Here is a 27397-nt window from a genome sequence, read left to right as displayed (position 1 = left end):
TCAGATGTCCGTGAGTAAACACATGTACACACTGAAAAGTCGCTTTATAGAAGAAAAAGTTGTAGTTCTGATGAAATGAGACACTGACACTGTTTTTTATGTTAAATATGGCAAAGCTGCTTGATTTTTATCAATCTATTGTAAAAAAAAAGAAAAAAAAAAGTGCTATATAAATAAATATAATATCCACGTTGCTTTGATCGGATGCTGTTCGGATGCTTTAAAAAAATGCTTGCTGTTTTCTCAATTTTTTGTGTGTGTTTATTTTGTTACTGAGAGGAAAGCTCGCAGCACATATTTACATATTCATCTAAACACCATTCTCAGCAGAGTGGGAAGTTAAAAGTTGTAACTTCTTCCTGAGTCGCTCCATTAGTGTCCGACTCAGGTTCTAACATGTAAGGCTGAACACCGCTACTAGCTGTTTCTGACATTTTGGCTGCGTGACATTCTCCACAGCACGAGCTGTAAAGGCTCCGCCCTCTTCTGGAAAGAGCAGCTCATTTGCATTTAAAGGGAGACACACAAAAACGATGTGTTTTTGCTCACACCCAAAGAGGGGCAAATTTGACAAGCTATAATAAATGATCTGTGGAGTATTTTGAGCTGAAACTTCACAGACAGACTTATGTTCTATAAAATGTTCTATGAAGCGCCTAACATAATAATAATAATAATAATTCATTACATTTATATAGCGCTTTTCTCTGCACTCAAAGCGCTTTACATTGAAGGGGTAATCTCCTCAACCACCACCAATGTGCAGCATCCACCTGGATGATGGAAAAAGAATTATACTGTAGTACAAGAAAATATCTTCCCATGTATAGAGTGTGTGTGGAGGACGCTAACACTATTCATTGCCGGTTCAAACCTCTCTCTCTTGCTACCCACTGACTCTTTGACTTATTTATGAGAGCCCACCAGGGTGTTCATGGGAAGGCATCAGAGGCATCAATCCGTCACAGCTCTCTTGCTATCCACGCAGCGCCCATCGATTTCCACCTCTTGTGGGGGGACCGTGCCATCAATCAGTAACAAGTCTTATTTCTGCTGGGAAAACCCGGTCTTTGACTTCAACAGCTGATGACAACAGAGAATGGAAGACATTTAAAAATGAGAAGAGCAAACTTGAATTTAATCTCATATTGCAGTTGATATCAAATGATATCAGGCTCATGATTGGTTTAATTACAGCAATTAAACTTGTATTTGATTTTGCTTAAATTAAAAAACAATTATCTGTTGCTTTAATTTGATTTAAAAACTTAAATGTCTCAGCATGTAAACACTCATTCATTTATGAAACTTCTCTCAGAACCAACATATGAATGCAACCAATTTTGACCTTAAAAAATAATTCAAATTAAAAGATAATCTTAAGATCTGAAATTCAATTTTAGACACTTATCAATGGTTTCATCTTCAATTCCAGATCTGAACAGCGAGTGGACCGAACAAGGCCAGAACAGATTATATTACTGCATTAAAACACATTATATAACGCGTCTAACAGTCATATTCATGTCAGGAAAAGGTGAAAACCCTTGAAACTAATCGTGTTGATAAGTAGCTCCATTCATCTACTTGAAAGCTGCAGTTTTCAGTGTACAAAATAGATAACTGTGTTATAGAGCCAGTGAGTGGACCACTGCAAGGAATCAAGGGGTTTTCAAGAACATTTCAATGTACTTTACACACACACACACACACACACACACACACACACACACACACACACACAGACAGACTGTTGGGTTTTCATGTTTTATGGGGACATTCCGTATATATAATGATTTTTATACTGTACAAACTGTATATTCTATCCCCTAAGCCTCACACTTTCTGTGTTTCCATATATATAATGATTTTTATACTGTGCAAACTGTATATTCAATCCCCTAAACCTCACACTGTCTGTGTTTAGGACATGATTTAGGACATGCTATTTATATGCTATATGTATGCTATATATATATATATATATATATATATATACACACACACACACACACACACACACACACACACACACACATATATATATGTTTATATAATGCAATAATATTTGGATCTTTTTTCTTTTTTTCTTATACTGGAAATTTGCTGGTTGGAAAATGTTTTAATTCCCTGTTTGTGACATAAATGATTTGGTATGATCCAGTCCTCCCCCTTTCTCAGTGGTTCGGTCTGTATTTAGAAGGTCGGATTACTCTTCGTGAGTGTCTCATCCTGCGCACAGATGCACGTGTGACTGGCTGCATAAACTCATCTCAAACATCCGAGCACGAGTGACCTGGGTCATGGAGAGAGCTTCAGTTTAAAGAGTGAGTCCCATCATTTTTCTCTTCTCTGTCTCTTGCATGTTCAGGAAAAGACACTGCATCACCTGCATGCTGTGACATATGAAGTCTTAGAACACCTGGATGATGATACGAGAGTCCATGCATGCTGATATTTATATAGAAAGTGGTAAGACAGGCATTTATAGAGACTGATGGGTGTTGTGAGTTTTACATGATTTTCATATGAACACACAGGAGTCGCTGTCTAATTTTTGGGATTGTGTTTATCTTCTAAGTTTTACTACTGTTGCAACTCAGTGTCAAATGACATGCAAACATAATTTAGTTTGACTTAGATATTTAGTAAAAGTAAAAAAATTATAATAATAGTAATAAGTAGCCTAAATAAAAAATTTCTTTAGTTAGTAAATTAAGGCTAGTTAAGAGCTTTTTTCTCTTTAATTACTTTAACACTGTATTTTTAACTGATTAATAAATAATATGAAACTATGATATTATTACTGTTTTTAGTTATTCATTCAATCTCGTTTCCCCTTTTGTAAAGGTATTCTCCTTTAAAGGTATTAGCTGTGACAATCATTTCCCTGTATATATTCTTGCTCTTGCTGTGCTGTTTTGAATGATTCTTCTCTTGATTTATGCTACAAAACAATTAAGATCTTTCTCACAGACACAGAACATCTTTATAAGCAATTTTAAAAAATGTGACCGTAGTTCACTTCAAATATTAATGTCTTAGTTCTAGGAATGATTTTCCCTGAGAGCGGCTCTGTGATCAGAGATGAGCACTGACTCAACCCTTGTTGAGAATAGAATTGCTTTTTTTACGGACTCATGAAACTTCTTTAATCATGAAAAATGATGTTCAAAAGTGCAAATATTTCAAAATGACTTGAAATTGACTTCAAAATGAGTGTGTAATGCACACGTCATAGCTGAATGTTCTGCCTGCTGAGTTTGGATAGAAATATTTTTTATATTAAATATGAGAAACAGCTTTTTATTCAGTTAAAGGACTTGTATGTAATTCATCTCATACTCTAGGGGGAGCTCTCTATCATAGATTTGCCTCCAGAAAACTTTTGAGTTTCTGAGAGAATCAAAAAGCAGCCTGAGACCATGAATCTGTTTTTTATGCTGACTTTAACTAATTTGCCCAATTAGCCAATTATGTCCTAGCGTTGCATTAAGAAATGAAACCCGACACATTGTTCACATTTCTTATCACAGATTGTTGAGAGCCCTCTTTACACATAGTAAAATCAATGTAAAGTGTATCCTGTGAATATTAAGCGGCACAGTTTAATATTTTTTGACATACGAGTTCAGATTAAATATTCAGAGAAGCGCAAGCCCACCAGAGGATTTGATTTATCTACAATGAATATATACTTCGCTTTATTCCTCAGTTCCTGCTACAGAACATAGACACTCTGACAGTCATTTTTCAGATAATATATTTCACTCCTTGGTCTTGGAGTAGAACAGCAATCAAAGGTGCTCATTTTATAGCAAAATGTAAAGGTATAAATCTTGACAACTGTTTCCTTTACTCGTGACACAAAATGACAGCTGCTACAATGTTTCAAGGCATTTGCTCCACTGTCTGGAAGATACATTTTGAGATTTCCTATATAACACTGTTTCCCTTCTTTATTTGACAGAAGACGTTTATCCGATTTAGCTATAGACCACTTTGATTTTATGTTCTCCCACAATATTAGTAACTAAAAGATTTATGGTAGCACTTTAAATTAGGTCCAATTCTCACTATTATCTAGTTGCTTACTGCGCATGCATATTATTAGGATATTGGCTGTTTATTAGTACTTATAAAGCACATATTAATGCCTTATTTTGCATGACCATATTCTACATCCCTTAATCCTACCAACTACCTTACTAACTATTAATAAGCAGGAATTAGGAATTTGAGGATTTTTCTTTTTTGTAAGGTTTTTGAAAGACATCGCTTTTTATTACTATTTAAAATAACTATTTTCTATTTTAATTTATTTTAAAATGTAATTTACACATGATCCTTCAGAAATTATTCTAATATGCTGATTTGATGCTCAAGAAACATTTCATTATTAATATTGAAAACAGCTGTGCTGCTTAATCTTTCTTTCTTTAAAAAAAAAACCATACAGACCCCAAACTTAAACAATGTCGACTAACAAATCCACATACTTAAAGCTTAAAAAGCTTGAAATTCATATTCATTTGTGATAAATGTCGTGTCCTTGCATGCCATTTATTTTCTATTTCTCTAATTGCACAGTGGACCTTTTCACATCTCTTAGTGAAATTAAAATTCAGCTGAATCTCTGAAAGACTAAACAACTTGACAGCTTGCCTCTCTCAGATTCATTCATAATAAGGGTTTCACTTCAGTTTTGACAAATCACTCATTTACAGCACTTAAATAAATAATACATACGTGCATACATAAAAAGAAAAGATTTTTAATTAAAACAATGGCTGTGTGCCAACAAGAGAAATTTCTCTCACTCCGCCCTCTTGGATACATTGGCTGCGTCCGAAAGCTTAAAAATGCAGTCTTTGGAGGATGCATTCCAAGATAGGAAGGCATCAAGGCACATCCAAATCCAACGTTAGCTTCTCTTCCTGTCTCCTGAGATACCTTCATCTTATTGATTTTTGAAGGCAGCATAGTTGTATCCTTTGCTGTCTTTGATATCCCACAATCCTGTGCTTTCCATTCTGTGACAGTTGAGCTATAAAGATGGCGTCTGAAAGTTGGTCAGTTTGTGTGTAATGTATGTTTTTGACCAACGTTTTCCACTTCTGATTTCATTTCTAGTGTGAAATTACTACTGTAGAAATGAAATATTTGCTTAGTTTACCAAAGTGCTCTCTATTTTGCTGTAGATCATTAAACCGCTACGCTGCCTCAGAAGTAGGGCTGCACAATATATCGAAAAATTATCGTTATCGCGATAATAGTATATGCGATATCCGTATCGCAGAGAGGTGCAATAAATTGAATTATTTTATGTGGCAAGCATTTGTGTGATGCATGCATAGGTTGTTTATCCAAATTCGACCAATCAAATGTGGCCTTACTATCTTTATACCCGCCTCCTCAGTAGGTGCTATTATGCTATTGGCTAGATCGGGCTCAAAGGGGAACCTAGTGGCTCAGAGCAGAGAGTGGAAAATAAAAACTAATGGCGGGAGTAGAGACAAGCAAGGAAAATGACAACAGCGAAGAACCTATGCCTAAAAAGAACTGTACGTCTGAAATATGGCAATATTTTGGCTTCAATCGAGAAGACGTGTCATAAATGCAGGTACTCTGTAAGTGGCCGTTCACATATCGCGTCTAAAAACGCATGGAAAGCGTCTCCTATCTCCTTCTTTCCACAAGCGCTTGCGTCTGTCGTTGCTATGCAACCTGAAAAGTTGAGATGTTCTCATCCAGGGGGGCAGGGTTTCATAAAATATTGAAGCTTCCCCGGGTGCCGCCATTGATTAGCGGACCCCCACCTGCTGTTAGCATTCCATTGACTCCCATTCATTTTGGCGTCACTTTGACAGCGAATAACTTTACATCTGAGGCGTTTAAAGACTCCATTTGTCCATTATTTATTTCTAAAGAAACACGAAAATGTATAAAATGCTCCATTACCTTGTATCTTATGGCCCCGTAGAAGCAGTTTTTGTAAAAATAGGCTAACGATTGCGTCATAACCACGCGACTCTCTGTCGCACAGTAGAGAGTTTACCGTATGGACAGGAGGAGAAGCTCGCGGGCAATCGGGGGGACGTGGAGGCAAAATGACAAAATAATTAATCAGAATACTTAGCAAAAGTTGCTCCTGCTCCTAGCTCATGGACACCTCCTACTCACACTCTCCGTCTCTGCAAGTTTCGGAAGGGAATGATTCAGATTTCTCTTGGCACAGCTACTAGAAGACAGACGGGTTGCTCACATCACATCTAAGACGTCAAGCTCAGCTTGAGTCTGCGCAGTACGCTCGACCCCCAGGAAGTGAGAGCTTCTAATTTAATTGCTTCTAATTTCCAGGCGGGCCTGGAAAAATGTGCTTCCATTTTGAATGTGCTTCCTGCATTTGAAATAACGAATTTGCACGCACAAAAAACGCGATATGTGAATATAAGTGACGGTGTCACTAAGTCGTGGCGAAAATTTTTGCCCGCAACCTCAGGGAGCTATATGAAGACTTCAAAGAGTGTAAGCCCAAATCTACCAAAACTGCTGACGAAGTGCCAAGTAACAATAACAGAGTCTCACAGACAACCATTAATCAAAGTGTTGCATGTGTAACGTTAACTCCTTATGAAAAAACTGAGATATTCTTCTGAAGATCAGAATAATCTATTAGCCTACCTGTTTATTTTAGTATGATCATGACATTACATATATAAATGATAAAAAAAAATAATAAAAATAGCATTTCTCTAGGGAAATGTTATATCGCAAGAAATATCGTTATTGCAATACTCAACAACGATATCGCATATTTTCCCACATATGTACAATTTGGCTAAAATAAAGTATCATAATCTTGCTACCTACTTTTTGGAACTGACTTAAAATGCTGCCTGCATACAGTCAGCTCATTAGGGTTTGGAACAGAATCAATGTGTTTGTGTTGGTTTGAATGCTGCAACAACTTTTTTTTTTCTTATTTTTTTCTGTGTCTGAGGCATTATAGTCAGCTCATGCTCTTGCGTAATAGTGTAAATCCTAAATCCAAAGAAGCCAGTTGGAGTCCTCCAGGTGGTTGGAGCTTTTCAGTCTATTGTGATATATCATAGAGCCACACTTCATTTATGAATTAATAGTGCGCTTACGCAAACTAGTCAATGATTTATGGAAGATGGAAAAAGCTGATATATCAAGACTTTAAAGATGGTTGTAGTTTGGGATTGCATACAAATGTATTAGGTATGCTTCTTTTTCACAAGAGTAAAATGTCTAAGCTCTAATCACTATCAGTTTGTTAGTGATAGCACTGCTAACTAATGCAGTAAACATTTGTGTTGTGTCACTGTACTCGTTTATTTTCATTGTGTATTTTTGTGCAGGTTTGATGTCTTTCTAAAACCTAAAGCAATAAGCCATCAGACAGCATGCATTGCAATTATTAATTCTTGAGCATGATGTGAAGCCTTAACTGTGTTCAAATCAAACATATGGCATTGAAGTGGCATGTCGCTTTTATGTAACATCTGCAACAATATTCAATAAATAAATGTATTAATAATTATAAGTAATATAGTTCACTAGTCTGTAATGATGTTTTAAAATGGATTTTGTGTCATAAGAGTGGCCTTGAAAAGAGAGGATCTCTTGAGTACTAAGAGCACTCTGGTCATTAGCTTATAATTTGAACAGCTATTAACACACAGTTTTCGCATTGCATAATATTTAATAGTTATGATGATCGGTTAATGGTGCTAGAGGTCCAGTAAAAGCTTTGGATCCACATTGTAAACAGAAGTGAAGTGCCGGCTGTAGATTAGAGAGGGATTTTCTCTTTTAAGCCCTAGTAACACAGTGACTGACCCCTGTAGCCTGGGCTGTCATGTGTTACTCATATGTTGCATGCTTTACATGTATAACAGTCCACATCATGACAGCATTTGAGAGATGAGTGACTCATTTGGCCAGTTTCCTGGCCCGTTGTAGAGGCGTTTAGTTTGCTCATCTGCTGTTTTTGATGTTTCCCTGGAAAACCCAACGAGTTAAGCTAACTGAAACCATTCAAGGAAACCAATTGCCTTAAACCAATTAAGTTTCCACAAAAAGAGAATATTTTAATCCACTCAAATACCTTGTGTAGCTAAAACATAAGTTGCATAAAACATCTAAAATCATAAACTTTAACTCAAATCTTTTGCAGTTACTTGCTAACAAACTATCTAGCAATAGCACAAGCACTCATGCATGTCTTAACATAATGTTCTTTGGTCCATCCACAACCCAACCACAGGCTCATACTCTTCACCACAATGGTAACCTCCCCAAAACAGAAACCAGTTTAAATCTCAACATAACAGAATATTAAACACTAACATATCTCTCCTATATTAAAGGTTCGCTATACTTTTGGCTCTCTAGCTTTTAAAAAACAAAACTACTCGCATTTTGCGGAAGAACATAGTTTTGGTTGTGCTTCGACTGTGAATTTAGTTATCCTACTGCTCATAAAACATTCACTGCTTAAGAGATAACCAGTTTAGATGGAAAGGATCTCAAGCTGACCAGCTGAAGACGTTACTGTAGCTTTAACCATTAATAGACACGCTACTTCCTTTCAAATAAATTCTAGCACAACGCTACAACAACCATAATGAAATGACTCTTCACAATAGATGATGCTTTACAATCAACTGTTAGAGAGCTACATGTCAATAAATCTGTTCAACAAAATACCTTACTTACCTGTTGAGTAATAAAAACGCCATCTCTGCGTTGCCTTTACAACATTCCAAATCCCTCTCTGAAAAGCCAAGCCAATGTTGATTCTAGTATTATTACAAGCTCTGTCGTGTTCTCGTTTTGCCAGCAGACTCTCCTCTGTTTGGATTTTTTTTTTTTTTTGAGGTTGGAGATTTATCTGCTCCATGTCAACCTTTCTTGCTCGTTGTGACAACTAACCTATGCCACTCCCACACCATACACGCATCAAAGTAGCTCGAGCAACTTTTCTCAATTTATGGATATGACGAGATGTGCATGGGCGAGTGACTTATGTATGCAATTTCCATCTCACAGGGTTTAATATATAGACGCTTAACTAACTTATAGTAATTTAGACAAAAATATGTTTTGGAAGAAGGATTGATGAGCAATTGACTCAAGTACAGTTACATAGTGTACCTTTCATTTTGTGCAAAAATACACAAAACGACACTTCATTTCAACATTTACTTAATTTCAAAAGTCCGACGCAAAGCATTCTGAAAATGAAATTTGCTTTAAATTATGCTGCGAGATGACAACACGTGACATTCTACTCTGAGCTTTCAGACTTGGAATTCTTTGCTTCTATGGCAACATTATCAACACCAATATGAATCTGCCGTGGTCCGGTGGTACAGCAGTCACGTGTTACAAGTTGGAGCTTTCAGAAAAGTTTACAAGCTCTAATTACAAGTTCTACAAGGACATGAATGCTTTTTACAAGTTGGAGTAGCAGCAGGTATCACGCTCTCGCTTCTTCTGATTCAACAAATTTGATTTAAAATTTGGGATGGAACTAGACATTGTTTGACCAATGGTAGATGATTTTGGATGTTTTTTTTACCTTGCGGATGATTGAATGTCAGAATGAAACGGAGGTTGCGATAGTCTTTTCTTCCCTATTGTGACGTATATCCGAGTGAAAAGGCTTCTCAAACAAGAAAAAATTTTGGACGGGACTTCATATCGTTGTTGTTTGCTTAAAGGTGACCTATTATGCCCATTTTCACATGATGTAATATAAATATCTGATGTCCTCAGAATGTGTCTGTGAAGTTTCAGCTCAAAATACCACCCAGATTTTAAAAATTATTTAATTATAAAAAAAGTATTAGGTGGATTTTTACCATTAAAGGCTGGTTGTTTACACACACTGTGGACACACATCTGTGTTCAAACACCTTATAAAAGTGAATTTTGCATGTATTTTGTACAAATATAAAAAAGATAAATCATTTACAGTAAATACTGCAATATTCCATAAAAAACAAGAATTGTCCATTATGATTCCAAAAAAAAGTGCCTAAATGGTAGCCTGACTACGTCAGACTTCCTACTTCCGCTCAATTTCATTTCGCTTCTGTATTCAGTCTGAGAAAGCGTAATAGCTTTCCGTTTTCTCCGGCCTGAAAACAGCCGGCCAATCAACGAACAGAGGGCGGGCTGAGAGCCGTGACGTAGACACTGATTGGACCGTGGATGCGTAGATTTACTTCACATAATCTGCAAAAGTCGTTCACAGCCATGTTCACTCCGGTATTTCGCTCGATGGTTTTGTTTTCGCATCATACATGTGTTTACAGTGGAAGTTAGATGCGGCTGAGTATGCGCATATCACACGCCATAACCAAACATTATGTGATTGGCTTTCGGGAACCAATGATTTTAAACTTCCGACAAGCGCCCCCCCGCGAGAAAGAAAACGCTTTTCAATTATGATATGCCAGACTCTGTCTACGAAGCAAAGCGAAGTAGCAGAGTTTGGTATTACCAGGCTACATAAATGGCACACTTCCCCTTTAAATATGCATTACAGCCAGCTCTTGATAGTCATTGAGATAAACATGACAAACAACTGGCAAATTCCACATGCACATGATAGATACCGAAGCGGGAATGAAATGCTCTTATAGGACTGAATCGGTGCTCTGTTGTACTGAAATGCGTCCAGCTCTCGAGATTAAATTTACCTTGGAACAAAGTCATTTTAGAGCACTGCCTCCTGAGGCATTTGTCTCTGTCAACATAATATCATTTTGTGTAATGACTCAGCATAAATCCAGAGTTGGACTGACAAGTCCCACCTTGCCAGGAGCTCAAACAATCAGATCTGTGTTCGGCATGTAAATTGTAGGGAATGTAGCTGAAGCACATATCACATTTCTGCAAGGTTAAAGCACTGTTTATGTTATATGGATCTGATAATATATTTGCTGGAGCTGATATTACGAAAAGTTGTGGCTCAATCCGTAAATGCATTGCAGTTCAAGAGGCTTTAATATTCTATTTTCAGCATCCGTGGCATGAGATTGATTAACGCAGACAAAAAATTTGACTCATCCATCAGTCTGTAAAAAAAGACTGGGAAATGCATTTACAGTGATGCATTAAACAACGTAAGCCTAGCAGGTGATTTTGCATCTTAGTGAATCAAAATGTAACATTTGAAACTATCACACACGGTATTAAATGAGATTACGCGATCATTGGGCTGAAGGTACATTTGAATGGGAAGATGCTTTCTGATGCTACAGTAACTGACCAAAATGTATTTTTCTTAAAAAGTCACCTTTCAAATCTAATACAGAATATATTCCTCAAATGCAGAATTATTGCCTGTGTTAATCCAGTGATAATCAGTCACACAGAGACCGTAAATAACCTGAAATATTCCAGGAAAACAACAACAGAATTTATAAGGGAACTGCATCATGGGAAATCCCACAGGTCTGTGTCTCGTCAGTTTAATAGTTAATTAAAACAAGTGTGTCTGCTCAAGGGTGGCAGGGTCTTGTAATGAATATTCTGAGCAGATCTCAATCCCAGCGTGTCTCGGATATCACGACCCACACAACTTTCACTTCAACTCTTCACTTACTGAATAACCATGCGGGCGTGCAACTGATTTAAAGGATCTAGCATTTGCATTCTGACCTCATAAACTGAAAAATAATAATGTGATTTTACAATGTCTTTTTTTCTGTGATGTCGACCTTTATATTTTTTTGTATTCCTCAAGCCAAACACAAACTACACTGAAGCTAGTTACACTTTCATGTTTTTAATACGTTTTCTTGAAAAATCAAACTGCTGCCCACGTCTCCCCAACCACTGTCTCGTCCATATTTTTTCAGCTTTTTATCATGTTCTGTGTAAATTCTTAAAAGCTTTTCTTTTAAGTTGTTGGTTTACATATCAAGAATACATTGTAGCGTATAGCTATGTGCATGTGAGAACGAATTTGGGCATCATAACTTCAGTTGGGGAGGAGAATTATCTCTAGTCCAGGGTCTCCAATCCTGCTCCTGGAGGACCACTGTCCTGCAAAGTTTAGCTCCAACTTCAGTTAAACACACCTGAACCAGCTATTTAAGGTCTTATTAGGCATACTAGAAATTTCTAGGCAGGTGTGTTGAGGCAAGCTGGAGCTAAACTCTGCAGGACAGTGGCCCTCCAGGACCAAGTTTGGACACCCCTGCTCCGTGTTAGTTATATAAAGTACTAGTGGTCGACCGATATTGTTTTTTTGATGGCCGATGCCGATATCTTAGAGAGCAGGGTGGCCTATGGCCGATATAAAGCCGATATTTTTATATATATTTATTTTAATCAATATTTAATAAATTAGAAATAAATTAGAAAACAAATCTTTAAAATAAACATGCTTTTGTACTTTAGATGGCAACTTCTTGTATCTGCAATTCAGATTCAAAAAGCACAAAGTAATTGTTTAGAAATATATGAATATGTGAATAAAAAGAAAGTAAACACTGTAACAAGGCACTCAGTAATCTGGTAATTTTGCTGGTAATCATATTTTTTCAAATAAAGACAAGGTAACGCTAATTTTACATACAGCACAGTGAAAACTATATTAATATGACACAGTTGGCAACTGGATATATCACAGATATGAATATGACACAGTTGGCAACTGGTTATATATCAGCATATTTTAAAATGAAGGATTTAAAGTTTTTCGATCGCGTCTCCTGTGAAGCTGATCTTCTGTTCGCATTCACTCACTTCGCACGGACCGAGCATCACTTGCAGACAGTAATGCACACTTCACAAGATATCACAGCTGGATTCGATTAAATCTGCAAGGTTTGTGAAATTAAATGTTTATTAGATATTCAGAGATTTGTTTAAATGACGTAGATGCGCATTTGCTGAATGTTGACGGCAAATGAGAAAGTATTTTAGCCTGATTGTTTGCCTTTTCTGTTACAAATAATATAAAAGCAAACGCTTTACTTTACTTACTTCGCATACCATTTACTTTCTTTGTTTACCAGTTCTGTCTAACAAAGTATTAGATATGACTGACAGAGATCGTAAATTAATGAAGACGGAGAATGTGAGTGAGCGCTGTTTGCCTTTGCCGTTCTCTTCTGGTGTTCTCAGCGCCGCCCGTCAAAATAAAAGTCCCGCTTCCAACACATCGGCCAATCAGAAAAACTTATCGGGCAATGCCGATATTTCAAAAATGGCAAATATCGGCCGATATATCGGCATTGGCGATATATCGGTCGACCACTATAAAGTACACACCAACATGACACAAAACAATAAACTAAATTTTAAAAGTCACCATGAGATCAAAGTTGACAATTCTTTATATTCAATATTTATGGAATATTGCAGTATTTGTTATAAATAATTTATCCATGCACATCTTTTCTTTTTTTCTTTTTTTTTCTTTTTTTTTTGTGTGCCCTAGTAATCTTTAATCAAAATAACCCATCCCACTTTCAGCGACATCTCTTCTCTTCTCTGATGCTGTTGGGGTGGGACAACCTGTCACTCATATGAGATCACAGCTATAGCAAACCACAACCATCCAATCAAATAAAATCAAGTCCCACCCTACTTTTTTTCAAGAAGCCATTTCGCTTAGATATACATCACAATAGGGAAGTTCCATTTGAATGCCAACTTTTAATGTGCAGAAGGAAACAAGCTTAAATGTCTTCACTGGAGCTCAAATCTCAGTAAAACTTTACTGATAAATCCTTGTCTGGCATGAGAAATTACCATTTACCAACCAGATTATCGTTTTGCCCACATATTTTAGCAAACATATCGTGTGTCCCGTTTTTGTAATGATCTTAGGATTGCAGAAATTGCACAGTCTGTATGCAACAGTCATAGACCAGTAAGAGCTGTGCGTGTAAACCTCACTCCCCTGATCTCAAGAGGCGCACTAGGAACTGACGCGGTCTTTAGCCTCCTTGTTAGAGCACCCGCCTCCAACGCCGGAGACCATGGTTTGAATCCCATTTCACTTGCCTTCCTATCGTTTATTATGCGACTTGTGTGCAGCAGTTGTTAACACCCACATGGACATTGTTCTAGATATTGAGGTTGCTCTGTCATACAGTACTGTAGCTTAGAAGATACTGTATCTCTGAACTCTCAGTTGTGTTTCAATTAGATATCAACTTTATGTCAGATGTTTCTCCTAAGAATAAGACCGTTATTGATGGTGAGAATATAAAGTGGATTGTGTAGCTCAGATAGTGCTTGCTGAGAACTGACTTTTGCTTGGCAAATCTGAGAACACATTGAGACATTGTTTAACTTTAGATCTTTTCTGAAACTGGAGACATGTGAGATCACTGGAGTCGAGAAGAGTTCTGTAGAAAAATTGAGATATCCTTTTTTTTCTTTATGGGTATGTAATTATCAATTAAATTCACATGCTTGAATCTTTGTCAACACACATTTGCATGTAAAAAACAAAATTGCTCCAAAAAGGCCCAAAATGAGACGACGTACATCAAAGATTCAGTGTAATTTCTGTGCCATCTAGTGCACTCATGCAAGGAAAATGCAATAAATACACATTTTGTATTGAAATCAATTATTGATCTCCTAGAAGGTCTGAAAATTGATCATAATTTAATGAAAAATGTTAATCAAAAAAAGATGCCATTTTCATTTTTAGTGTTGTGTATTGATTTTGCAGGGAATAGTGGCACCAAATCCCAAACAGAATTACATTGTACGATGTACATACGCATACGTACATTGGTCCAATCTTCCATACAAACTGGCACTGTAGTTCCGTCCAGATCTCACACCATGGGTTGACCAGAGTTATGTTTAGCACTCAATGCTGTTAAGATGCTGTTAAGAGTAAAAAAATACACACTTCAACTGTATAGACATGTATATTATACTGTACGCTGTTAAATGTCAAACAAAACATCATTTTTAAGCATCGCCATTATTTAGTGCAAGGCATGATTGCATTTTCTGGCAAAACTATCAGGTCATTAATGAAGAGTCTTGTATGATGTCATTAGGTGATGAACTGATGAACACACTCCAAATGTTTGTAGAATCAGCAGTGTTTATGAAGGTCTTTATTTGTTAATCTGCATGAGCAAATCGCCCCCCTGTGCTTTGATTTATTGATTAGATGGCAGGCAGTGAAAACAGCGACCTGTGATGAGAACTGAACCTCTGGAATGAATGTTAGCACAGCTCTTAGAATCAACACTGGGGCTGTTTACACGTCTACAGCAATTGCGAGGGGAATTTCCATAATTACGCCATGTTTTCTGCAGGCTTCATTTGACCCCTGATTGTCCCTGGAGATGCTGTCAGCTTTAAAGAGTTTCTGTAAGAATCAGGTATGACGAGAATCAGGATGACGCGAGCGCGGTGGAGGATGAGTCACCACCACTGATCTACATTTATATAGATCACCTCGCTGAAGCGAGTGATTAAGACCAGAGAAAGCCAAACCAACTTGGATGATTTGTTTGTTTATGTGCGGGTGATTGTGGGAACACAATGAGGATGAGTCAGAATTTGCTTTGTAATATTCTACATCTGTTTGTTCCATTTAAAAACGTGTTTTAGGATGGCAAACAGCTCTAATAAGAGTACCATGGTTTTAAACAGACTGACAGAGGACCTGTAAATACCATGGTGAGCTGTATTACCAAAATCTTGAAATTAATTAATTACTTTACACAACTACTATAGAACTATCATCTCATTTCATGACAAAATGAATAAGATTTTCTCTGATATTTTTCAGATAATAGTTGAAACATACGGGAACTCTAAACTTCCTCCCCAGTCTAAAACCTGAATCTAATAATATGCAAAAATTACTTCTTTTTGTTCTTCTGCAACTTTGTCATGCATGTGTGTGCAAAGTTAATCGACAGCAATTTCCCAAAAGCATTCAAATCTGCTCCGTTCACTCCGGATTTTCCTGCATTTCAGTCTCTCCTGTTCACTGTTCGCTCCATTTGCATAGTTTCTGTTTTGTTGCACCGTAATGTTCTTTTTAATGAATTTTTTTTTTTTTTTATAAACACTACCATTCAAAAGTTTGAGGTCAGTAATATTTTTGAAAGAAATGAATGCTTTAATTAAGCAAGGATGCATTAAATTGATCAATTTATAATGTAACAAAAGATTTCTATTACAAATAAATGCTGATCGCGTTTCCACAAAACTTTTTAAGCAGCACTACTGTTTTTAACATTGATAATAATAAGAAATGTTTCTTGAGTAAAGCAAATTAGCTTATTAATGATTTCTGAAGGATCGTGTGACACTGAAGACACTGGAGAAATGATGCTGAAAATTCCGCTTTGCCATCAATAACATTTAAAAAATATTAAAATAGAAGACAGTTATTTTAAAGTGTAATACTATTTCACAATATTTTTGTTTTTACTGTATTTTAGATTAACATGCAGCCTTGGTGGGCATAAGAGGCTTTTTAAAAACAAAAAAAATGATGCCATCATTTTTAAGTGTTTTTTAATTTTTTTATTGTTTTTTATTTTTTCATGTGAAAGGTAGACTTCACACATGTATTTTGTTTTTTAATACACAATGAATCTTTGGTCATACCACAGTTTGAGAGTGGGGTAAGGGAATCACATCAAATATTTTTACACTTAATACGGAGGACCACAATTCCCAATGGGAAGCAGCACTCAAAAAAAGACAAGCCATCAAAGTGCCAGCGAGCGTCTGCCCACGTCTCCCCAGTGGCCGTCTCATCCATATTGTTTTTCTTCATGTTCTGTGCAAGAAAATGACCACAAGCCATCCTTCATTTTGTTTGTTGATGTTGTCAAGAACTCTTGTGTTGCTTTGTGTGTCAGTTTGTATAAGAAGAACAGAGGGACTTTTGGGTGTGATGTTTAAGGTCAGGGAGGAGAGTAATAGTGTAATTCATGCACCTAGTCTGTGATTAGTTGGAGCCTTTACAAATCAGTTGTTTGCCCTGAGTATATTTAGTGTTCACTGCGCCTTATATTTCAATGTCAACAGTGTTTAGTTTCCTCAACAAGCTTGCCGCTGCCCTTTGAAACCACACACACAGTCTGTGCCACTTTATTTTGGAGCGATAAAAGGCTTTTGATGAAATCACTCTAAATCTGTAGAACGCTTAGACCAGAGGGATGACTCACTAGAAGAGGAAATACAATAAAATGAAATAACCTTCTGAACATGCCATGTTTCCCTCAGCACAGACCTCTGCTTCTGTTGCTGTTGTGTGCTCTGGGTTTATGACATGAAACACTGAACACAGATGATTTTTTTTAAAATACCTGCTGCAGGTACCACAGCTTTCATGATTACGTTTCTTCTGTCTTAAACATGCCCTGTCTGTTTTTTGTTTTTTTTTCACATCTCCTCCCACACGTGTCTCAGATGTGTTAGGTTAAAAATAGACTTGATTAAACCGGCAAGTGAAGATCAGAGTGTGAAAGTCGGAGTGGAATACCGAACAGGAGAAAATCCCATGATTCACTGCTATTCATCAGTGACATTTCTTTGTGTATTCCCAGCACTCCGCAAACCACGGATCTTAAAATAGACCGTTTTGTGTGACTGTGGACTTAGACATATGGGATAAATCAACAAAGCACTGACACAACTGCACACACATAAAGTACCTTTATTTTGACCGGTTATAACTAGTAAATAGGCAATTTTCCGAGAGGCTAGCAATAGCAAGCTAGCTTTGAACAAATGAACGCGTACCGCAGTGAGCAAAAAAAAAGCGTCACAAGACGGCGTTTAACTACCTCATGGCTCAAAGCATGAACATAAACATCTTAAAGAGCACTGACCTGTACCACCTGACAGCTGCAGATTCATGTCGGCGTTGGTAATGTTACAGAGTCGTTTACCTTGTATCCTGTTTGGTGTGTAAATCTTTTTAACTACTTCAAGAATACAGCTATGATCTGCACTCCAAATTCGAAATCCTTTTAGTAACTTATTTAGTGTGTTGAATAATCTAAATCGCAAAACATCTCCTAACAAGGACACATATTAAGGTCTGGGTAGATTAGATGGTAAGCAAACAATAATCAATGTGTTGGATGCAGGAGAAATGGGCAGGTATAAAGATCTGAGTCACTTTTGACAGGTGCCGAATTGTAATGGCAAGGCGACTGGGTCAGAGAATCTCAGAAACGGCAAGGCTTATATATAATGAATTTATGAATTTTCTCTGTCTGCTCCCAGAACATTAATTTCTGCACTTACCAACTCCTCCAAGTGAATATTTCTTATGGCAGGTTTATTTTTGTAAAGGCACATATACCTTGAAGTCTTAGCTACAAAAAAGGTGAACTGAACTCTTCTACCATTGGCCAGAAAGATCTTTGAACACGTTGACTTCACGCCATGTAATACCTTAGTTTTTTGTGAATGTCTTTCTCATTTTCTCTGTCTTTCTTTCTCTGTCACAGCCACGAATGTGTTTTTTAAAAGCTGTTTTCATCATGCTGAAGCAGAGCAGTCACTCCCTCTCATTATGACACATTTCCATGTTTAAGGTCCTGCGCGTAAAAGATGACCTTTACCGTCAGAGCTGTAACCTTTGTGTTAAAGAGTAGCTATAGCAGGAGACATCACTTATACATGTACTCCTGTGTAGCATCTTTTCAGGTGTGTAGATTAAAAGATTCTGCTTTTCCTATGCTCTGCAGATGTACAAGCCACTTTTATCCACAGAAATCCATATGAAAACCTTTTAAAATGAAAGTTTGGGATGATGGGAAACATGGAGGGAGTAATAGACTTTAGCTTCCTTTTCCATTAAACGAAGTTCAAATATTTCAGTGCATAAGTTGAGGAGTTTAAATACGCATACGATCTGAAATCTATCCAGCTCCCATACTCTCTTCCACTACTCTCCATTGGAAATGAATGACTTCTGTCTGTCATTTGTCAGAGAGAAAAAAAGGTGGTTTCGGGCAATGTTTAGAATACTACTCATACTGTTTCTGTTGTGTGTAATATGTGTCCCACAATGCACTGCTCTCAAATTGACCTTTCATTTCCAGTGTACCGAAAAACAAGTAATATCAGTGGTTGAAATCAGAATAGTGTACTTGCAAACTATATGTCTGTCATATAAATACATGGCAGAAGTAGAAAAACTAATATACCATTCTGAATTCAGCCAGCATCACTTGTAGAATTAAACATGCTATATCATCATGTGACAATAATGTGGCATACTACTTTTTCTAATATTTATATTAACATACTGCATACTGTTCCACGTACTGTTTAGGCAAAAAATTAGGCAGTATACAGTATTGTACTGCACAGTTTTCTGCTAGTCTTCCATCTGTAACAACTTTCGTGTTGACAACTCTCTTAATTTACCCCAATTAACAGATGAAGATGACTGTAGATGTCTTTAGATTGAGTACAGCTTACACTCATCAAACATCTCAAAACATTCAACCAGTGGGATAATGAATTATTCATCAGCTTGGAGAAACTATAAACTAAACCTTTAATGAGAGCATGTGAGATCTTTGACCTCAACTTACTTAATCAACCAGTTTGTTTTTTATCCTTTTCCTATTTTTCTGTTGCAAGGTGAAAAATGTATCCTACAAACAGACTTTTTCTTTTTTAGCAGATGTAAAGCTTGTAACTGTGTTTGAGTTTGTCCTGAATATGGTTTTGGGTTTTTTGGGGATATAATCAGTGTTGTTTTGGGCTCAGGTCACCTTCACATTTCTGCTGTTAATATACTTTCTGTCTCTGGTTGCTTTCTCAGGTTTGTCCCAGAAGGAAACCTCTGAGTCAGAGACATCGTCCTGCCAACATGTTCAGCACCAAAAGGTCAGAGTGACACAGTGGTTTGTTGTTTGTTTTTGTGATCTTTTATAAAAATGTACAGTGACTTTGAGGGCTAGACTTTATTCGCATCATTTAATCATGACCTCTTAGGGACATAATAAATCACTCGCAGCCGGTTAATGAAAATGCACTTACTTGAGATTGTGTTACATTTTTGCTGTCACTTTCTGAATGTAGTATTGAAGGGTTAACCCATAAATGTATGTCTTTTTTTCCACCATTTTGATAGATCTTGTGAAGCCATAGGCCTTTGTACTAAAATATATTGTAGGATTCAAAACTCAAAACTTCCTGTCTAGTCTGAGGTTATCCTTCATTGAATTTAAGCAGCAAAACGTCTTATTCTTTGAAATGTTAACATATGATCGCCCACTTTTTTTCCCCCCCTGAACGATATACTAAACAACACGTTGTATACTGAGATTTTACCATTGCAATTCATTTCATTCAGGGTGTATGGTTTAGATTTACTTACTAATTAACATTGATCATGTTTGTCATAAGAGCAATTTTAACCTAATATATTTCTTATGAGATGTTCGTTTGACATTCTAGATGTGATGGTGACTTTTTTGTTGGTCAGCCCTGTAACCCATTCTGACTGACTGATGACTTTTGGCAGCATTAATCCAAGAGAAAGAGCAAAGAAAGATCCATATAAACATATGTTGGGTGCATATTGTGCATACATTTTAAAGGGAAAATCTTTTACCTAGACATTTCCTTTGATGCATAGTGGAAGCCTGTTGCCATTTTCTGGTCAGAATGGTTTCACATTCCCATTGCTTTATATTCCAACAGCCAATAGTAGATTTGTTGTTTTTGTTGAAATTTGCATAAATGTAATTTACATAAAAAGTGACTGTTGAAGCATGAAACATGCATGGTTGAATTGTTCGCAATAAGATCAACAACATGCAATTAGAAAATAAATAGGGTGAGTTTTCATTTCATGCCAACTTTAAGTAAGAGAATTTCCATTTTAACAGCTCATAAGTTTTAGTTTGTAACTAAATGGTGCATGTTTGGTTTTTACAGCTTATTTTCGTTCCGCCTCCTTCAACAGGGCAAAGTTGCTCAAATTCTTTTCCATCGCATTCCTTGTTCTCTTGGTATTTCCATCCAGCATTTTTTTTTTATGCAGTATGTATCCCATAATTTTCATTAAAAGAATATGTTGATGGAAACCTGGCTAATGACCCTAATACTGAAATGTCAACGCTTTCCAACACTATTAGGGTATAGCGAATGAGCACATCGTTTTGAACCAATCCACATCCAGTATAGAGCTCTTTTATTGTTTGGGTTTGGGTTCTCATCACAAATGTAATGGCTCATGTTTACACGCGCTTGTTAAACTGTAACGGGAACACGGCTAAATTGAATCCTTCATCGCTGGGATTGTTTATTAAATGCATTACTGTTGGAGCAGCTCATTAAAAATTTTGCCCTGCCATCAGTCTTCTCGTGAAAAACGAGCTGTAGTTTTCTTTGATGTTGCAGTAATGCGTATGCGCTCTGGGCGGCAGATAAGGCTTCCTCTAATTAGACTTACCAATGTTTGCGTTTCAAAATAGGCTCGGGCAGTAAGAGCTAAACCCTTCCTCTGATGCCCCGGGCACTGGACTCATTACGCAGTCGTCACATTGCAGTCACCGGAATCATCTTGACCTCCCGTAGCTACAGTGTCACTTTAAATCCAGCAAATATACATCTGACCTTGGGTAATGGAAAGACGGTTCACTTTTCAGGTCTGTTTTGAGACAAATCGCATTATAGCTTAATTTAGTTGTGCATCTGTGACTCCTGCGCACAGAATGAAGTAGACTCCTCCTTAGGATGCAGAGACTGAGCTGTCACATACAAGGTTTTAATTGCTGTCGGTGAGAACTCTCTTGATATTAATGTATCAATGAGATGGACTCATGAGCTACAGCGAACGGTTTGATGCTGTCTAAAACAGGAGGATGTCGTATTGTCAGGCTGAATGACTTCATAAGAATGGAGTGTCACTGAGAGCCTGTTACTCGTGGAGAGAAAACTTTGGATATGATTGTTAACTTGACAGAAAGATGTCAGCTGGAGACTTGCTCCATCATTTACTTTGGTTGTGTGAGGAAAACAGAGACGTATGCATATTGGACGGAATTAAAAATCTTGGAAATTAAAACACAAATTAATGTAATAATGATATGATTGTCAGGTGTGTGCTTTGTGTTTGTTTCTGTCTCCTGCGACCTAGTTTTTCAGTTTACCTGTTGTTAATCAATTAGCTCATTAGTTCCCTCATTAGTCCTGGTATTTATACTCCCTGTTTTGGTTCAGTCGTTTGTCTTGCCTCATCTACGATTTAAATGTGGTTGTGTAATAAGTTGGATTTATTATTAAAAACAGTTTCTTTGAGCTATTCCTGTTGTGCGCTTTATTAAGCACAGCCACCTGCGACAATGATATTATTTTGGATATTGGATAACATGCAAATTTTTCCTATATTTAAATTTGCATTACTTTTTGCCATCATCTAATAATCAGTTAATCTGCTCTTTCCAGACTTGCCGTTGTTGTCAAAAACAAAATTGATTTAAGACAAATCACAGATGTGACGTTGACAGCAGCAATCAACACCACGCTGTTCCCATGTGTAATGTGGGCCCAAATCAAACTCCCTAACCTCGCCAAAGAGGACACTGACTTCAACGGCCCACACTTGATTAGTTGCATAGGCAGAAGACGTTCTTCTTTTGGAGAACATAAGCCATAAAGTGATATTCAGTCCTCATCAAAGGCACAATGATCTAATCAAGTCAGAATGACCTACAGTTATGCACAGATATCCTGACTGACATTGGGAATGCTTTGGAGTTCTGAGATGAAATCGCAGAGATGTGTGGAGAGCTCACCCGGTTAGTGTTTGATCCCCTGCAGTTCCCTTTCCTGAGGGTGATTTTGATTCCGCAAGGGAAGCTTCATTAGCATAAAGGGGAGGGGTCTGTGAGTTATTCCGAGTGTGTTTTTCAGATTACAGGAGGCACATGCAATCATTGGGAGCTGATTTTGGACTTGTGCTCTGCAGGGTCCACAATTCACACTCTGCAAGATACTCATGCAAGTAAAAATTGCCTCGACAAGTAAATAAAATAAAGGCCTATAACTTTATTTGGAATTGTCGCATTAGATTGTTTTAACTGCATGTGAGAACTGTATACCCTGAGACGTGTAAGAGATGTGCGTGTGTCCTTGGTGACGCACATTGAGTCATCCATCGGCTGTTTCTAGTTGCTGTGGCGATAGATACATGCGGTTGTTTCTTCAACTATGAATAAAAAATAAAAATAAAACACTTTTATACTTTACTAGTTTATTTAAATTGTCTACTAACAGTGTCCGACAGTGTATATACAGTGAGGAAAATAATTATTTGAACACCCTGATATTTTGCAAGTTCTCCCACTTGGAAATCATGGAGGGGTCTGAAATTGTCATCGTAGGTGCATGTCCACTGTGAGAGACATATTCTAAAAAAAAAATCCAGAAATCACAATATATGATTTTTTAACTATTTATTTGTGTGATACAGCTGCAAATAAGTATTTGAACACCTGTCTATCAGCTAGAATTCTGACCCTCAAAGACCTGTTAGTCTGCCTTTAAAATGTCCACCTCCACTCCATTTATTATCCTAAATTAGATGCACCTGTTTGAGGTCGTTAGCTGCATAAAAGACACCTGTCCACCCCATACAATCAGTAAGAATCCAACTACTAACATGGCCAAGACCAAAGAGCTGTCCAAAGACACTAGAGACAAAATTGTACACCTCCACAAGGCTGGAAAGGGCTACGGGGAAATGGCCAAGCAGCTTGGTGAAAAAAGGTCCACTGTTGGAGCAATCATTAGAAAATGGAAGAAGCTAAACATGACTGTCAATCTCCCTCGGACTGGGGCTCCATGCAAGATCTCACCTCGTGGGGTCTCAATGATCCTAAGAAAGGTGAGAAATCAGCCCAGAACTACACGGGAGGAGCTGGTCAATGACCTGAAAAGAGCTGGGACCACCGTTTCCAAGGTTACTGTTGGTAATACACTAAGACGTCATGGTTTGAAATCATGCATGGCACGGAAGGTTCCCCTGCTTAAACCAGCACATGTCAAGGCCCGTCTTAAGTTTGCCAATGACCATTTGGATGATCCAGAGGAGTCATGGGAGAAAGTCATGTGGTCAGATGAGACCAAAATAGAACTTTTTGGTCATAATTCCACTAAACGTGTTTGGAGGAAGAAGAATGATGAGTACCATCCCAAGAACACCATCCCTACTGTGAAGCATGGGGGTGGTAGCATCATGCTTTGGGGGTGTTTTTCTGCACATGGGACAGGGCGACTGCACTGTATTAAGGAGAGGATGACCAGGGCCATGTATTGCGAGATTTTGGGGAACAACCTCCTTCCCTCAGTTAGAGCATTGAAGATGGGTCGAGGCTGGGTCTTCCAACATGACAATGACCCGAAGCACACAGCCAGGATAACCAAGGAGTGGCTCTGTAAGAAGCATATCAAGGTTCTGGCATGGCCTAGCCAGTCTCCAGACCTAAACCCAATAGAGAATCTTTGGACGGAGCTCAAACTCCGTGTTTCTCAGCGACAGCCCAGAAACCTGACTGATCTGAGAAGATCTGTGTGGAGGAGTGGGCCAAAATCCCTCCTGCAGTGTGTGCAAACCTGGTGAAAAACTACAGGAAACGTTTGACCTCTGTAATTTCAAACAAAGGCTACTGTACCAAATATTAACATTGATTTTCTCAGGTGTTCAAATACTTGCTGTATCATACAAATGCAGCTGTATCATACAAATAAATAGTTAAAAAATCATACATTATGATTTCTGGATTTTTTTTTTTAGATTATGTCTCTCACAGTGGACATGCACCTACGATGACAATTTCAGACCCCTCCATGATTTCTAAGTGGGAGAACTTGCAAAATAGCAGGGTGTTCAAATACTTATTTTCCTCACTGTATGTGCATCACAGAAGTCATTTTTGAAACTGAACATTTTCACAACTGTGTCTATTCTACCACATCTCAAATTATGCGTTTGCTTTTAATAGCATTCTTTAGTGGCAATAACAGTGATGGAATTTACTTCTTTTTTTCTTTCTTTTTTTGAATAATATGGCAGAGTCTTTTGTCTTGCAATTTCAGCCAGCATGTTATATATGCTAAATAAATACATTTAATTTATTTTTATAAACGCTTTTTGTTATACTGGTTGAAACTCTCTTCACATCCTGATAGCAATCAATAATAGAATTGGTCTAAATATAAAAACATGTACATATATCTTCTGTGGAAGTTTTAGGACCAAAAAAATGTTCGTCCAATCATTACATTCGGTCCGAATGCAACGATATGTCGTCTTACCTGCCTGTCAACATGTGTATTTCCAAACCTCTGCGCGCACCCTGCTCACGCAGTCATCACACTTTTGGCCCTTATTTAACAATTTTAGCTTGATTGCAAATGACGCACAATGAAAATATTCAGTGCACAAGTGATATTTACCTTGATTTTTGTTTCATCTTTACAAATCATGTATATCAAATCAAGCACGCTCTTCACTGACTCACTTGGGTCCTTTTTTGCATTACCTTTCTTACACCAACTTTTAATAAAACTGTTGTTTGTGATGGAAAAGAAGCCTGAACTGAAAATAAGAATCAGACAGTCCTCATTTGTGTAAAAAATTACTACCATTTTCATCCAATAAATGGTTTATGATTTCAAACTCTTTATTTAGGACATGACTGTTTTTTCTGTTGTTGTTGTTGATATTATTATGATTATCATTCAGATTTTTTCATAGTTTTTATCAGTCGTAGCAGAAGTGCTTTCTACATGCTATGAAACAGTTAACTGGCAACTACAAGAGCATTTACATCTTGAGGGCAGAGCGGTGGATTTTTAAACACTGTAGAATGAACGCAGCTCCTGCTGCAATTCCCTGACCTATATTAAAATCTCTTAGACCTCAGGAAATTTATTTAAAGCTCTGGAGACATTAGACGAGGGAGGGCTGCTATAATTTCAAAGTCATCATGGGTTGAGCAGAAATAGGGAAATTCTGGCTGATTTGTTTGTAAATTGGCTACTTATGAAAGTGCATTTTTCTATACATTTTCAGAGTGACTCATTGCCACTGTCCCAAAAGTTAGACTTAATTATGCCTCCTCCTAAGATGCATTCTTTTCTCCAACTTTCAAGGCGGGATAGCATCTGTATTCTTGCATGGATTGCAACAAATTCTGTGAAATACATGTATTAATTATTAATATAATCAATACAGTACTGAAAAATATTGCTTAAAAATAGTTTGGTCTACAATTTTGCTCAATATTTGTGAGTGCTGTGTGTTTTTATGCTGGTGTAAAAACTACAAGATGTCAATGCCCAACACTACTGAATTGAATTGTGAGTAGAGTCTAATGTGTGCTTCGCATGAGCAGCGCTGTTTGTTGTGATTTCGGGTTAAGATGCCTATGTAGACAGAGCTGTTGACTCAAGAAAACTCTTTATATGGCGAGTTGAATTCATTTAGGTGGACCGTTTTATGTGGCCATTTGCGTTATTCCATCTCCATTTACCAACATGCTGTTCACAGTCTATTAATGACTCCAGCTTCCCTCCATCTCTGTTTCAGTGCTGGGATACGGTCGTTTTTTTTTTTTTTTTTCAAAGCCAAATACTGAAGCGGTTTTTATGCCCCAGCAAATGAAGCTCCATTTTTATGGGATTATTTTTTTAGGCTGCGACTTTAACTTCAAAGAGACTCTGATCATTGCCGGAGGTTATTCCAAAACACTATTTTCTAAACGAATATGTTTCAACATATTCCCTTTCTGACTGTAATTTATCACTATTCCATATCTCTGTGTTAATGTTTGGGTATTTTATTGCAATATTTGCAATTTGATTCAAGTGTTTTTAATACACAGTTATCACTAAGTCTTGATTTTGTGTATGCAGCTTGTGTTTCAGATTGACCTCATGTGATTGTCAAATCTGAGAAATGTAGATGGCGTTCCAAGGTTTTACAATATTACCATTGCCAAAAACATAGTAAGTGCACAATTTGTGATTTTGACAGCAAATTTTTACTTAGTTTTAATCAGTCTTTTGACTTAAATGCCATTTAGTCATTTTTAAGTCATCTGAATTGTTTTAGTCGATTAAATATCATACGATTTCAGTCGACTAAAATCTAATGGGTTTAGTTAAATTGTAATGCATCAATTAAGCATTTCTCTAAAATGTCAAATCTCATCATATAGGATTCTCCTAGAGAAAGCATCTGTTAATATGAATGATATGAGGTTTGAACATGCAATACAGACAGATCTAACTGCTGTGACATATAACATGTCTTTATTTATCTTAAAATGAAATAAAACCACTTCTCATAAAGAAACAAGACCATGGT

General features: G+C 37.1%; 1 protein-coding gene across 1 annotated transcript in view; it reads left to right on the top strand.

The window, feature by feature from the left end:
• Nucleotides 1-2233: 2233 nt before the first annotated feature.
• The window catches only part of oxr1a (oxidation resistance 1a), a 153067-nt gene continuing 127903 nt past the window's right edge, over nt 2234-27397 (top strand). Inside the window, exons 1-2 of the mRNA XM_084384745.1 lie at nt 2234-2327; nt 19838-19902. Coding sequence (XP_084240871.1) covers nt 19886-19902 — 17 coding nt within the window. The 5' untranslated portion in view covers nt 2234-2327; nt 19838-19885. The remainder of the gene's footprint in view (nt 2328-19837; nt 19903-27397) is intronic.

Source organism: Rutilus rutilus (assembly GCF_951802725.1).
Source record: "Rutilus rutilus genome assembly, chromosome: 17".
Lineage (NCBI taxonomy): Eukaryota > Metazoa > Chordata > Actinopteri > Cypriniformes > Leuciscidae > Rutilus > Rutilus rutilus.
The sequence above is the reverse complement of the archived record's forward strand: the minus strand, read 5'-3'. Positions and strand labels throughout refer to the sequence as shown.